The sequence below is a fragment of the Natrix helvetica genome, assembly GCF_964273705.1.
Source record: "Natrix helvetica genome assembly, chromosome: Z".
In the NCBI taxonomy this organism is placed as follows: domain Eukaryota; kingdom Metazoa; phylum Chordata; class Lepidosauria; order Squamata; family Natricidae; genus Natrix; species Natrix helvetica.
The window spans coordinates 110,789,115-110,800,250 of NC_138554.1; the positions used below are offsets into that span (position 1 = coordinate 110,789,115).

Sequence of the window (11,136 nt, forward strand, 5' to 3'; positions counted from 1 at the left end):
TCTAGCTCCTTTTCCTGCTGTTCTATTTTTGTTCCTATTTTTCTGTTTGCCTCTCAAGTCTAAAAAGAGACATCCTGATTAATTGTTCTAACTGTCAGGAAGTTTCTCCTCAGTTCTAAGTTGCTTCTCTCCTTGATTAGTTTCCATCCATTGTTTCTTGTTCTACCCTCAGGTGCCTTGGAAAATAGTTTGACTCCCTCTTCTTTGTGGCAACCCCTGAGATATTGGAACACTGCTATCATGTCTCCCCTAGTCCTTCTTTCTATTAAACTAGACATACCCAGTTCCTGCAATCGTTCTTCATATGTTTTAGTCTCCAGTCCCCTAATCATCTTTGTTGCTCTTCTCTGCACTCTTTCTAGAGTTTCCACATCTTTTCTACATTGTGGCGACCAAAACTGAATGCAGTATTCCAAGTCTGGCCTTACCAAGGCATTATAAAGTGGTATTAACACTTCACTGATCTTGATTCTATCCCTCTGTTTATGTGGTCTAGAACTGTGTTGGCTTTTTTGGCAGCTGCTGCAGACTGCTGGCTCATATTTAAATGGTTGTCCACTAGGATTCCAAGATCCCTTTCACAATTACTACTGTTGAGCAAGGTACCACCTATACTGTACCTGTACATTTCATTTTTGTTGCCTAAATGTAGAACCTTACTCTTTTCACCATTGAATTTCATTTTGTTAGATAGTGCCCAATGTTCAAGTTTGTCAAGATCCTTCTATATCTTAACCCTGTCTTCTGGAGTGTTGGCTATTCCTGCCAGCTTGGTGTCATCTGCAAATTTGATGAGTTCCCCATTTATTCCCTCATCCAAATCATTGGTGAAGATGTTGAAGAGTACTGGGCCCAAAACAGAGCCTTGGGGTACTCCACTGCATACTTCCCTCCATGTAGATGCAGTTCCATTGAGGACTACATGTTGACTGCGGTTGGTCAGCCAGTTACGAATCCATCTGGTGGTGATGCTGTCCAACCCACATTCTTCTACTTTATCTAGTAGTAGGTTATGGTCTACCTTATCAAACGCCTTACTGAAGTCCAAGTAAACTACATCGACGGCATTCCTCTGGTCCACTAATTTTGTCACTTTGTCAAAGAATGCAATAAGATTAGTCTGGCATGATCTGTTTTTGATAAACCCATGTTGGCTTTTGGCTATTACTTTGTTTGCTTCTAGGTGTTCGCTAATTCGTTGCTTGATTATCTTTTCCAGAATCTTTCCTGGTATTGAAGTCAGGCTGATAGGTCTGTAGTTTCCTGGATCTGTTTTCTTCCCCTTTTTTGAAGATGGGAACCACATCAGCTCTTTTCCAGTCCTCTGGTAGTTCCCCAGTGCTCCAGGATCTCTGAAAGATATAGTTCAGTGGTTCTGAGATCTCGTCTGCCAGTTCCTTCAGGACCCTGGGGTGTAATCCATCCGGTCCTGGTGATTTGAACTCGTCTAGGGTAGATAGATGCTCACTTACCATTTTCTTCCCTATTTCAACTTGTATTCCTAATTTGATTTTTGTGGTACCGTTTTTGATAGGTTGGACTGTTTTATCCTTTTGTGTAAAGACAGATACAAAACATGAGTTAAATAGTTCTGCTTTCTCCCTGTTGCTTGTCACCTTCTTGCCACTTTCTCCCAACAATGGACCAATTGTTTCCTTAACTCTTTTCTTGTTTTTAACATGTTGGAAGAAGCTTTTTTTGTTATTTTTTACTTTTGTGGCAAACCTTTTTTCATTGTGAGTCTTAGCTTTCCTCACTTCATCTTTACATGCTCGGGCTATTTGCTGATATTCTGCCTTAATTATGTCCCCCTCTTTCCACTTTTTGTACTTATCGTTTTTATCTTTCAATTTGTCAGAGAGTTCTTTATGCAGCCATGCTGGTTTCTTTTGGGAGCTGTTATTTTTCTTCTTCCTTGGTATTGTGCTAGATTGGGCTTTTGTAATCTCATTTTTCAAAATTTCCCAAGCTTCTTGAGTTGTTTTCCCCTTGAGGATTCTCATCCATGGAATTTTTCCCAAGCTCTCTTTTAAGTTTATTGAAATTAGCTCTCTTAAAGTCCAAGACTCTGGTTTCACTTTGTTCTGCTACTTGTGTTTGCATAATGTTGAATTCCAATATTGCATGGTCACTTGCCCCCAGGGTTCCTGTGGCTTCAACACCTTCTATCATTTCCTCTCCGTTAGTGAGAATTAAGTCCAATATGGCTGATCCCCTTGTTCCCTTCTCTACTTTTTGGGAAACAAAGTTGTCTGCTATGTTTGTTAGAAACCTGTTGGATCTTCCACTTGCTGCAGAGTTTGTTTCCCAGTTGATGTCAGGGTAGTTAAAATCCCCCACTACTATTGTGGTGTGCTTCCTACATACCTTAGTTAGCTGACTAGCAAAAAGTTCATCTACTTCCTCTGCTTGGTTGAGTGGCCTGTAGTATAGACCTAGGGCAAATCTAGTTATGTTGTCAGGAATAAACCTAGTTTATAAACCTAGTTATGTTGTCAGGAATAAACCAGCATATTTTATAAATAACATCACATGTTGAATAAGTTCTTCAGCAACCTAACAATCAGATTATGTGTGAAGTCAACTGAGTGATCAAACTTATGTATTAAGTCTTATGGAGGTCTTTTACTATTTTTTCATGTGTAATGCTTTCTCCATCTTACATTATTTTCTTCATAGTCAAACTGGCTGCCTATTTAGGCTACATCTAATTCTTTAATAATGTTCCAGTATTTGTTTTTCATTCCTATAGATTTTTAAAGAGATTTTTTTTAATGTTATCCAAGCTGTTAGAAGTAGGGATGAAGTGTGAGCATCCCCTAATGGCCACCTGTAAGTACAGCAAATGTTGTTATGGAATGATATAATATATCACCTTTTAATACTTTTATCTGCAAAAATGAGGACAAGGAACTTTTTGAAAGTAATAATTTCAAATACCTAAACTGAGTAAATAAAGTGATTTTCCTATTCAAGAAAAAGAAATTAGATTTTTTTTGTATGCATGTTCTTTGTCACCTCAGTGAAAGAGTGGAGCAGAATATATCCTTTTTTGAATCCTAGAGGTAAGTAGTCATTCAAGGCAATATTAATGTAAGGCAATTCTTAGGTTCCCTGAATGAGAGATGGCTGCAGAAAGGAACTACAGTATATTTCTATCATCTTTTGCTGTTCCTGTACAGTACTCAAATATCAAGTTTACCTTTATTGATTAGTCAGTTAGCCATTATCAAACAACAATGGGCATGAGTTGCAACAAAATAGAATAAAATAAGATAAAATGAAAAAAGTTACAATATAAGAAAATAAAATAGAAAATGCTGTAAGAAAAAAATAGTATACATAAACTTGAGTACTAAAATACAAATCAATATTTGTTTAGGTAAATCACCAGCTTTACATGCAACCAGTGCAGAGGTGGGTTGCACCCAGTTCGGGCAAACCTGTAGTAGCGGCGGTGGGAGGATCTGCCCAGATGCTTCTGCGCATTTGCAGAAGCATCATGTGCAAGCATGCAGCATGAGCAAATGGGTAGTAAAGAAAAATGGAAGCCTACCACCGTATAACTAATGTGTTTCATAAAATGTGTTCAGTCAGTTGAACAGCCTTGACTAAAAGTTTAGCAATTCAAATGACAACATATGTATTTGTGCTTTGAAAGAATTTCGGCACTCTTTGGTGAGAGACCTAGGGTACTTCTATTAACTAATCTCTATGAATATTGAGCCTTTGGTGAGACAGTACTCTTTACTGTTTCTTCTTCCCAATCCCATAGAGCAGGCCTGTCAAATGTGCAGGCCAAATGCATCATGCACTGGCCACGGCTACGCTCGGTTTATTGAAGGGGGGAAAGTCACAATGATGCTGCTGTGACGGCATGAGTTTGACACCCCTGCTTTAGAGAATATTCTGAAACTGCTTGAAACGAGCTGTGCAGTCGCTTACATCAGGATGTTAAGAACAATCCAGGATCCTGATAGTTATTTGATGTTCCCTATAACCGAGGGCTGTCAAACTTGCGGTCTGCAGGCCAGATCCGCCATGCACTGGCCATGCCCATGCCCGGTTTAGCAAAGGAGGAAAAAGTCACAATACGTCATGCAACAACTCCATGACAATGGAGAGTTTGACAATGCTCTAGCCAATCAATTGCCATTTAGCTAATACCACAATGTCTTAGTATAACCTAGGGTAGCAAAACATCATAAAACAGGGATAAAAATAAATATAAGTTGATGATAGAAGAAGCAAGCTACTGGCCAAATATTGTTCTTTTTGCACATTACATTTTTTTCTGAAAGCTCTGATGATGATAATTGTTTGCAATCAAGCATTTTGCCCAAGAGTTGCAACCATATCTGTAAATTATACTGAACACATAGTCATTGTTTAGCAACTGTCTCAAATAGTAATCGCCCACAGCTGATGATATTGAAAAAGTAACTTTACAACCAATTCTTTCATGATCTTTGCAGGTCTGCAATGCAAAAGAAAGCTGAACTAAAATTATAAACACAGTCTCCATTTCACTTACTATAGCAACCATTTTGTTTAACAACTGAATTGCTGGTCCCAATTATATTCACTCAGCAAGGACTACCTGTAGAGCAGGGGTGTCAAATTCATATTGTCATGGCAGCATTATGTGATTTATCTGGATTTTTTTCCCCTTCGTTAAACTGGGCGTAGGTATGGCCAGTGAGTGAAGCATCCGGCCCATGGGCTGGGAGTTTGACAGCCCTGGTATAGAGGTTCTTTATATGTATCTGATTAAGGAGAGAGTAAGAGAGCTTGGGATCCAAAAGGAAAAATGGAGCAAAAGTTCAGGGCACCTTATATACCAGCATTTTTTAAATTCTAAAACTGATTTGAAATGGACTATGAGAATGAAAATTAGATTCTCAGATAATTTAGTTTCTGAAATCCATTAGGGATTTCTGAGTTTATTTTGGGTGACATGATAGCAAATATATGGGAAAATAGCCTAATTTAAATTCCATGAAATTCATACCAGGCAAAATTAGAAAATGGAAAGTTTATAATTTGAACTGTGCAGAAACCAAGAAGAAGAAATTTGCTTCTGCTGCATAAGATAGATGGTGAGGTAGGAGCAGAGTAAAGGACTCCTAATGCTGTATTGGTACAAATGCCAAATGTAAAGGAACTCTTTACACTATTTGTTTTGTCCCGAAACAATTAATCAAATATCCCATTATGCTTGCTTTTATGAGAATGAAGGAAGGGAAAGGAGAAAGAGAAAGAGAGAAAGAAAAGAAAGGAGGAAAGAAGAGTTAATTGTTGGTAATATAAATGTTGAGAAATTGTGCTGTGATTGACCAAAAAATGGAACAAAGAAATTTGACTTAATATTTTGTAACAATTACCAAAACGAAAATAACAATTGTATTAGGTATCAGTTGCCCCCAACATGTTGTCCCTTCATGTACATATTTGCAAAACATGTGAATTTGTCTACACCATTGTAATATAATAGGTATAATACCCAGCTTTGAATTCCTATTGTTGAAGAATAACTGCCATCAATGGTTGGCATTGGCTATTTTTATTAAGAATGATAGAACATGTGATCCAGCAATATCTGAATGTACAAGATTGGGAGGAGATGCCATTAGAAGCATCTTTAATCTATACATAATCTTAATGAAGGAATTTATTAAAATTATGGTCTGTCTGATCAACAAGAGATACTAACTTTAGATGTTTGGGGTGGGGAGAGTGTCACCTAAATCAAACGGAAGCAATTTTGCATTTAATGTCTGCTTTAAAAAAAAATTAAAGAAATTTTATATGAATTTTATACTATATGCCTATCCAGAATTATTTCACAATTAACAATCAAAGATTAATTTCTATCCTTTTCTGTTATAGGACTGGATCAGCTAGCTCAGAAAGGGAAATATGTATCCCCTCTGGCAGTAATAACTGGAATTTCATTATTTGTGATAGTAGCAATCTGTATTTTTACATTATGGAAACGATTTCAGCCACATAAAGGTATGTTAAATGAAGTCGTATGATCTTCAAAGTTTCTATAAATTGTACTTTTTAAAAACCATTTTAATTTTCTTCCTTTTTTTGCAGCAATGCAGAAGAGATTGAAGAGGTAGAAAACTAAATTATTGTTTTTATATGAACTCTACATAAACTTATTTTTTTAAAGTCTTCTCCTATATGGTATTGATACTACATGAAATTTAAAATATTTCCATTTTTTTTAGAAAAGCCCCCAGGATTAAAGCACGTTACCGAAAAGGACAAACTGTGACAGGCAAGCATAAAATGGAGACATATCCATCATAAACTAGAAAGATAGATATATAAACAGGCAGACAGATAGACAGGCAGATGGATAGAATGGGCTGTTGCCCACTTTACAATGTAAGTGTTAGGGATGCCAGCTTGGTGGCAAAATTTTCTTATCTTTATCCTTTTGAGAGGAGGGCAGATGAATATACTTTGGAACAAAGGTCTGGGTTATAGCTGTTCATAATTTTTTTTTAATTAAAAAAAAAACTTTCCAGACCAGAGATATGCTTGGAATTAAGAATATGCTGGAGACTAGTGTTTTATTTTGCAGCAAGCTTGATTCCTGTTTTTTACATTAATATGCAAAAATTCAAATAGAGGAGTCAGGCAATTTGGTGGATACCAAGGAAAGTAAGTGCAGGGACATGGACACAAACACACACACACCATTTCTTACAGATATGGGGGCAAAATTTGTGATGGTCATTCATTACTTTTTCTTTTGAAATCTGAAATTATGAAGTCTCTATGTACTTCATTTACTTTGGAACAAAATTGGTGTTTAAGGACAAATCAGGATGAATTTTCTTCACCTTTGTATATTTACTCTGTGGGGGAAGTATAAACTTCTTTTCTGAATTTCTGTTTTCTTACAATGTTTTACTTGGAATATCATGGACATCCATGATGGTCTGTTACCTTTATTCTCTTACTCAAATGTTGCAGCAATCAACTTTTTCTTAACATTTCATTGATGATATTTCATTTCATCAGCCTGGAGTATAATATAGTATAATTCATCACAATTCACCTTTTTATTTTAACACATATATATATATTTTAGGACATCAAAATGCAGGAGAAGATTTTGGAGTATACGAATTTATTGAATGTACAGGTTTTGCAGGAACTCCATGGGTAAGTGTTTGTATAATGAAATAGACGTATTTGAAGAATCAGTGTCTGTAAAACAGGATTATAAAATAATGTAGATTCCCCAAACTAGAATTCCTATAAATTCATGTTTTGAAAGCTTATTTTCCACTTATATATTCAGTTCTTCTCCCTGCAAGATCATAGGAGTTAAAGACCTCTCAAACTTGTGATGGTGCTGAAAGAGTACTACTTATGACTGGTCCCCAGAGTTCCAACTCATATTATGTGATTGCAATCCAAATGCTCAGCAATCTACCCAGATTTCTGACTGTCATAGTTCCAGCTGGTCACAAGCTTTCCTGTCAGTTTCCCACAAGCAGAGTCAATATGGAACCAGCAGGAAGTTGGAAACTCTGGCCATGTGAGGTCCTTGCTTAACTTTGGTATCTAGGGTCTGCTGAAACTATCATCTCTAGTGGGTTAGTTGTATGACATTACACTTTATAACTGCAGTTTTTAGCAATGGAAATTCCAGTCCCAATTACCATTGTTAAGTGAAGATTACCTGTAGTTTCTATGCCTCCCAATTTATCTTCATATCAAAAAAAACTTGTTATGTATTTTAGGCTGGAAAAGCGACTGACCTACAACATCTCATTGAGATTCACGGAGTGCAAGAAATAGTCTCCTCTGTCCTGGTCCATCACTTTTACCACTTTCCACATTGGCTGTACTTTCTTTATTTTGTGGATGTTTTTACAGTTTTAATGTTTTTTTTTTAAATTGTTTTATCGTTTTATTATTGTGAGCTACCCAAAATCACTTGATTGAGTTGGGCGACTAGAAAATGGATGGATGGATGGATGGATGGGTTTTTACTGTGCTCTTGCTTATTTATTTAAATAATATTGTAATCTGCTTCTTTCAGCCACCAAGACGGCGTGCTCCTGACTCTGATGTTGGACAGAGTCGGAATACTGTTACAATTTATGATGTTGTTCAGCATGTTCCTGAACAAAATGAACAACAACAAGAGTAAGTTCATAAAGCTAATATGTTAAGAAAGGTATTTGTTTTGGCCCTACAGATCTTCTGTGATCCCTATCTTTTTTTATCAAGTCCATCAACCTTGTTGCTGATAGTCCTCTTAACTTGCCTTCACCTTTTCCTATACAAAAGGCATGATAATATTCTTTAAATATCATAAGGACTGCCACAAAGTGAATGCTTATTCTCTGTTAACGTAGGAAGAATGATTAAATGTAGTGGGTTTAAGTAGTGCTCAGATAAATAATTTATAACAACAATATTGTCTGAGAATATTGCTATTTATCTAGAATTAGGAATTGACTTCCCATCTTGAAGATGTTTTAATTCTATATTTCCTACATCAAACAGGTAATGAATTAAACAGCGTTCAAGTTCTCTTCCACAAATACTCCCCTTCTCTCCCAAAGTTCTTTAAGATTTACAATATAATATCTGTGCATGCTTACTAAATTACACTAAATTGATTGGAATTTGCTGCCGAGTTCAATTATATTGGGTAAGGGAGTAAACCTTAGGAATAATTTTTTGTTATCAAACAGCTCTGATAGACACAGTATATTCCTATATATAGCCCTGGAATAAAATAATTCTGACCTCAGAAAGTCAGGCTATATTTATACGTCACCTAAAATGTTGCTTTGTTCTCATGATGACAACTTAAGCTGTGTTTTTATTAAACATGGTTTAGCATTATGTGTGAGGCAACTCCATCTATTCAATCTATGATTTAGATTATAACATAAACATACATATTTTATATCAAACTAGTTGATTTTTCTTCTTGATTCTATCAAAACCAAAGTAGAACACATAAGCCAGAAGCCTGATTATCAAAATATTATTTGGTAATATTGTTATTCAGAAAGTGTATTGCCTGAGATGGTATGAGGTTACAGAACAGCAAATCTTTCATACGGGATTTCAAAGTAAAATTGTCCCAAATTGACTTGTGAGGTTTGATAGTGTTACTTGGAACAACTTCAGACTTCACTTGTTATTGTTTATTTTACACACAAACACACACAAACACACAGAATATTCATATTCATTCCTGAGTTGGAAAGGGAAAGGTAATAATTTTTCTTAGGTTCTTAAGGCTGTGATTAAATAATACTCTTTTTCCTCTTAGTGATGCATGAAAAGAAAAGTGGAAGCCAAATTATTACATCTGTTTCTGTAGAAAACCAACAATTGCCTGCAGGAAAAAATTCTGATATATAATACAAATGCCACCTCAAAGTTAAAAAGCAAAACGTTTTCTCATGGACTGCATTTCTAACAGAAATAGCTTATAATTACTGCAAGACTATAAACGTTATCGCTCCAAAATTAGAGCAAAATGTTAATGTGTGACATGGTGTTTTACTATTTTATTTTAGAATGGGGGGATTTCCCATTTTGCCTAAAGAGATCGACAGTTTCATTATTTGTTTAACGCAATAATTGTGCCTAATTATTTTGCATAAGCCTCTACTGTTTAAAAAGGAAAAAGTGGTATGCTAGCAATACTAAGTGCAGTATTTTTTTAATATCTGATTTTTTTTTAACACCAGCACCAACTAAGGATTTACCTGCAATTAAAATAATATCCAGAACTTCAACTGATACAGTTCATATTGTAAATAGTATACTTATCTATATCTAGGCATTTAATGCACGGAGTATAAAATATAGTGCTACCAGCAGTGACTAGAGTCAGCATAAAATATGAGGGGGAAATATGTTATGATCATCATTCTCAACTTTCCTCCAATCCCAGCTACCATGTTTCCCCGAAGACCTATCCCAAAAATAAGCTCTACCTTGATTTTTACCCGTACGCTCAATATAAGCCCTATCTCCAAAATAAGCCCTAGTTATGACCCGGCCCACTCGGGTGCACGAGTGGGACAAGGCACATGGGTAAAAATCAAGCTATTGGGGGTAGGGGTGGAGCTCCCCTACTTACCTTCAGACACTTGCAATCAGGCCTCATATCCCCCGACATTTGCCTTGTCAGCCCACGTCTTCTGCGGCCACTTGTCACTGCTCACGCATGTCACCCCGGCCTCAGTTTCATTGTCAGAGGCCTTCAGGAAAGGTCTCTGTAGCTGAGAAACTGGCTTGACATGTATGCCGTCGAAAGGCCTCTGATGGTGAAACGGAAGCCAGAGGGCACTGCACATGACAACCCAGAACTCTCTTCTTGGCTGCAGAAGCCTTTCCTGAAGGCCCCTGATAGCAAAACAAGCCTTGGGGGCACCATGTGTCAGTCCGTAGCCGTCTCTCAGCTGCAGAGGCCTTTCCTGAAGTCCTCTGATGGCAAAACAGAGGCCAAGGGCGACACGCACAGCAGTGACAAGTGGCCACAGAAGTGGGCCAGCAGCTAGCTCCTCCTGAGTGGGGCCGCTGCTACAAAGTGAATCAGTGAGAAACATCCCCCCAAAATAAGACCTGGTGCCTTTTTTGATGGCAATATATATTTATGTCCGGGTCTTATTTTCGGGGAAACATGGTATCTAAAATTCCAATCAGCAGAGGGTGGGCTGAATAAGAATGGAGGAGCTATTTAATTAATTTCACTATTGTTAATTGTCTTAGGAATCTCAAGTCTGTTTGGGCCCTAAGCGAACACAGTCGATCCACATTCTAAATGTCTGGTTGGTTTGCATTCATTTGTTTACTTTGAAACACTCACTATCCTTTAAAAATTATTTTTTCTAAACAGCTGTCTTAAAGCAACAGTATTGTGTGTGTGTGTGTGTGTGTTTTGCCAACATCCACCTTCATTTCAGGCCTACTCAATAAATGAAGGCTTGTGTCTATGAAGTTAGGTTTAAACAAGTAGGGTTACCTTTAAAAAAACCCTTGGGTATATGTTTTATGCACATCCTGCTCCAGCATTCGGTGTTTTAGATGTCTGTTTCTGAGCACCGGGGTGGCATTTGTAATCATGAAAGCAAA

The 11,136-nt window shown here is 36.9% G+C and overlaps 1 protein-coding gene across 2 annotated transcripts in view; it reads left to right on the forward strand.

The window, feature by feature from the left end:
- The window catches only part of HEPACAM2 (HEPACAM family member 2), a 36,564-nt gene extending 26,149 nt beyond the window's left edge, over positions 1-10,415 (forward strand). For both annotated transcript variants that reach the window (XM_081969970.1, XM_081969971.1), the window contains exons 6-11: positions 5,890-6,015; positions 6,103-6,124; positions 6,240-6,289; positions 7,112-7,185; positions 8,072-8,178; positions 9,323-10,415. In XM_081969970.1, the coding sequence (XP_081826096.1) occupies positions 5,890-6,015; positions 6,103-6,124; positions 6,240-6,289; positions 7,112-7,185; positions 8,072-8,178; positions 9,323-9,332 (389 nt within the window). In that variant the 3' untranslated portion in view covers positions 9,333-10,415. The remainder of the gene's footprint in view (positions 1-5,889; positions 6,016-6,102; positions 6,125-6,239; positions 6,290-7,111; positions 7,186-8,071; positions 8,179-9,322) is intronic.
- Positions 10,416-11,136: the final 721 nt, after the last annotated feature.